Here is a 3,184-nt window from a genome sequence, read left to right on the forward strand (position 1 = left end):
CGCATTGCAGGCTCATGTTCATCTTGTGGTCAATGATGACCCCCAAGTCTCTTTCTTCTGTAGTGCTATCCAACATAGCACTGCTGAGCCTATAAGGATACTGCAGGTTTTTCCTCCCAAGGTGGAGAACCTTGCATTTTTCGGTGTTAAACACCACCAGGTTCTCCTTGCTTAGGTGGATGGAGGTCCCAGGGGTTTGTGGTGTTTGAGGTTGGTTCAGTGGATGCAGGCAGTGATGCTGATTTTGAGTGCATGGTGAGCATGAAATGTTTGGGAAGTCACTGTACAGGGCAGTTAGTAGGTGGTGGCAGTCATCAGGAGCCTGACACTTCTGAATGGTCCAGGATTGGAGTTGAAGTTGTGCATTGTGGGATGCATAGAGGATTGACTAGTTTGCTTATCCCTTGATGATATTGTGGGTCAAACTGTTGGTACCTCTTATCATGCATATCTTTTGGGGGCTTTGTCCTATGACAAGCAACAAGGACGTCTGAACACTCGTGCTTTGCCCTTTGAGAATCTCCCATGACAAGGAAAATGCCTGTTTGTAACCCATGAAGCAATGACTTGTTTTTTGAAGAAGTGGAAAGGGTGCTATGCTTGTTGCCTTGGGAGAATGGAAAACTTGCTGCTGCCAAAGTTAATTCTGAGCACGTTAGGTTTGCAACAACTGTGATGCAAAACAAGGTATCAATTAGGGAATTTCAGGTCATGTGATTGACCCTCATCCAGAGTGCCTGTAGGACTCCTAATGAGTGCTTTAGGAAATGATTTGGGTGTGTGAGAGAGTAACAGGAGCTGTCAGGTCTTGTGATGTAGTTAGGAAGTCCTCTGAGATGCTTTTAAAGAATTGTTACTGGAATTAGCATTCCATATAAATGAAATGTCTTTTAGTTGGAAGAGCGACATGAGAAGCTGAGGAACGGCATGGCCCAACAGATTTTTTATGAGACTTCCATAGACCAGAAGAGTGAAGAGGAGTGGCGCAAGAAGAGCTTCCCTGACCCAGTCACTGAGTGCAAACCTCCACCTCCTGCACAGGAGTTCCAGACAGCACGCCTGTTCCTGTCACACTTTGGATTTCTGTCACTAGAGGCACTGAAGGTGATTGTATACTTTGTATTGTAGAAATGACCTCAATATCAAAAAAAAAAAAAAAAAAAAATCTGGATAAAACAGACTTTATGATTTTTGGGTTTGGGAGCAGAGTTGTAACTATTGGCACTTATACATGTGCCCAGTACCTGCTCTGATGCATTCCAATTAGAATGCATTGGAACAGATTTGATTAATTTAATTAGAATGGACCAGCAGCCTTAGCATCACATGAATTTACCATCCTTGCATTTCAAACTGGCAGCAGGGGCACTTTACCCAAAGCTCATTGAACAAGCTTTAGTTAAAGTGCCCCCACTACCATTTTGAAGTGTGGAATGCTGAATACATGAGATGCTACTTGTTTTAATTAGAATGCCATCCTTTCCCACACCCCAGACCATATGTAAAGATGCTAATGATGTCTGATCTCCCTGGATAGCAGTGCCACTGGCTGTGCTGCCAGCAGCATGACAGTGTTTGATCCTGCAGCACAGACACTTCTATTTATTCACCTTTCCCAGGGTTGGCACCAGGACAATTCCCTTTAATTACACTACTGAATGGAGGATTTGTCTTTGGTAAATAGCTGTTGTCTTTTTAGATCTAAGTTAACACATCCAACAAACTTTTTAGATGTGAACACCTCAACTTCTTGCGTTTTGGAAGCTAGGGATATGGAACACTCATGCTTCAGCTTTGGATGAAAGCTCCTGATGAAGAAGCTACAAGTTGGTTTTGCAAATACCCCATAAATTGGGGTAATTACATATCATTTACTTGCAATTATCTCAGCAGTTTCAGCTGCATCCATAGACACTTATCCAAAGTGTTTCTGTAATGGTGTTATGTAAATCAGATCTTGTATTCCACATGAAACAGAGATTCAGTAATCTATACATGTACATTTTGGCTTCCTCACTAATATGGCTTTAGGCGAAAGCATTAAAAAAATCAAACTTATTCCTATTTTTTCAATGAAATAGCTGAGGTATTTCAAGTTTCATTGGAGAAACTACAAAACATTGTGACATCACAAATATCAGAAGCTTCTTTGCAAATTCATGAAAGCCATGACTTCTGTGATATCACAATCTGATATCCCTAAGTTATTTTGTGTTAGAAATTAAGTTATGGTTCTGATCTTATTTAGAAATAAATTGCATTCATTTTGGGGGACTTATTTTAAAAATGAATATTATGAAACCAAAAAAGAACATTATTAATGAAAAGGGGTTTTTTTTAATAGTTAAAAACAAAGCTCTTTGTGTACTGGGTAGGAACCTGCTAACAGTCGTCTACCTCCCCACCTGATTGCACTTGAGTCTACTCTTCCTGGGTTTTTTGATGACCTTGGCTACTTGGATCTGCTGCCATGTCGTCCTTTTGATACTGTTTTCATTTTCTACATGAAGGCAGGCCAGAAAACAAGCCAAGAGGTAAGTGAAACGTTGGCGTACTAGTTAGTTTAGAAACATCTTTGCAGAATAAATAATATGCAAATACAGAAGCATGCTGACAGGAGTAGAGGACTGGGACACAGAATTCTTGGTGCACTGATTTGCTATGTGATCTCCAGAAAATGAGTCACTTACCCTCTGTATCTCATTTTTCTTAACAGAAAATGTGCCTCTGGCTGTAAACTTTTGGAGTTTAAGCATCCTGTCATATCTTTTCTGAAAAGTGGAATTCCATGATTCATCTGCTCTTGGGTTGTCTCATAAGTGACAGTACTTTGTGCATCAGTTGTGGTTCTTTGGGAGCTTGTGACACCAAGCAAGCTTTTGAAAGCAGAGTACTCTTTAACATTAGGAACAAAGCTTACCAGAAGATAAATGGTTTTTAAACATGTGTCTGTATAACTTAGAAAGTCTAACCATCCTCCTTCTTTAGCCTTGTAGGCTTTCCTGCGATTCTCTTTTAATCCAAGTTCTATTGTTCTCCTGTTTTCTTGAGCCTGGTTAAACTGATTTCATAGTTTCATAGTTTGTAGGGTCGGAAGGGACCTGAGCAGATCATCTAGTCTGACCCCCTGCCATGGCAGGAAAGAATACTGGGGTCAAATGACCCCAGCAAGATGTTCATCTAA

The 3,184-nt window shown here is 40.6% G+C and overlaps 1 protein-coding gene across 5 annotated transcripts in view; it reads left to right on the top strand.

Annotated features, from left to right (window-relative positions):
* The window catches only part of RALGAPB (Ral GTPase activating protein non-catalytic beta subunit), a 191,889-nt gene that overhangs the window by 135,388 nt on the left and 53,317 nt on the right, over nt 1-3,184 (top strand). For all 5 annotated transcript variants that reach the window (XM_019550734.1, XM_019550735.1, XM_019550736.1 and 2 more), the window contains 2 exons: nt 895-1,104; nt 2,376-2,534. In XM_019550734.1, coding sequence (XP_019406279.1) covers nt 895-1,104; nt 2,376-2,534 — 369 coding nt within the window. The remainder of the gene's footprint in view (nt 1-894; nt 1,105-2,375; nt 2,535-3,184) is intronic.

This window comes from Crocodylus porosus, unplaced genomic scaffold (assembly GCF_001723895.1).
Source record: "Crocodylus porosus isolate Cpor-Errol unplaced genomic scaffold, CroPor_comp1, whole genome shotgun sequence".
NCBI classification, from domain to species: domain Eukaryota; kingdom Metazoa; phylum Chordata; order Crocodylia; family Crocodylidae; genus Crocodylus; species Crocodylus porosus.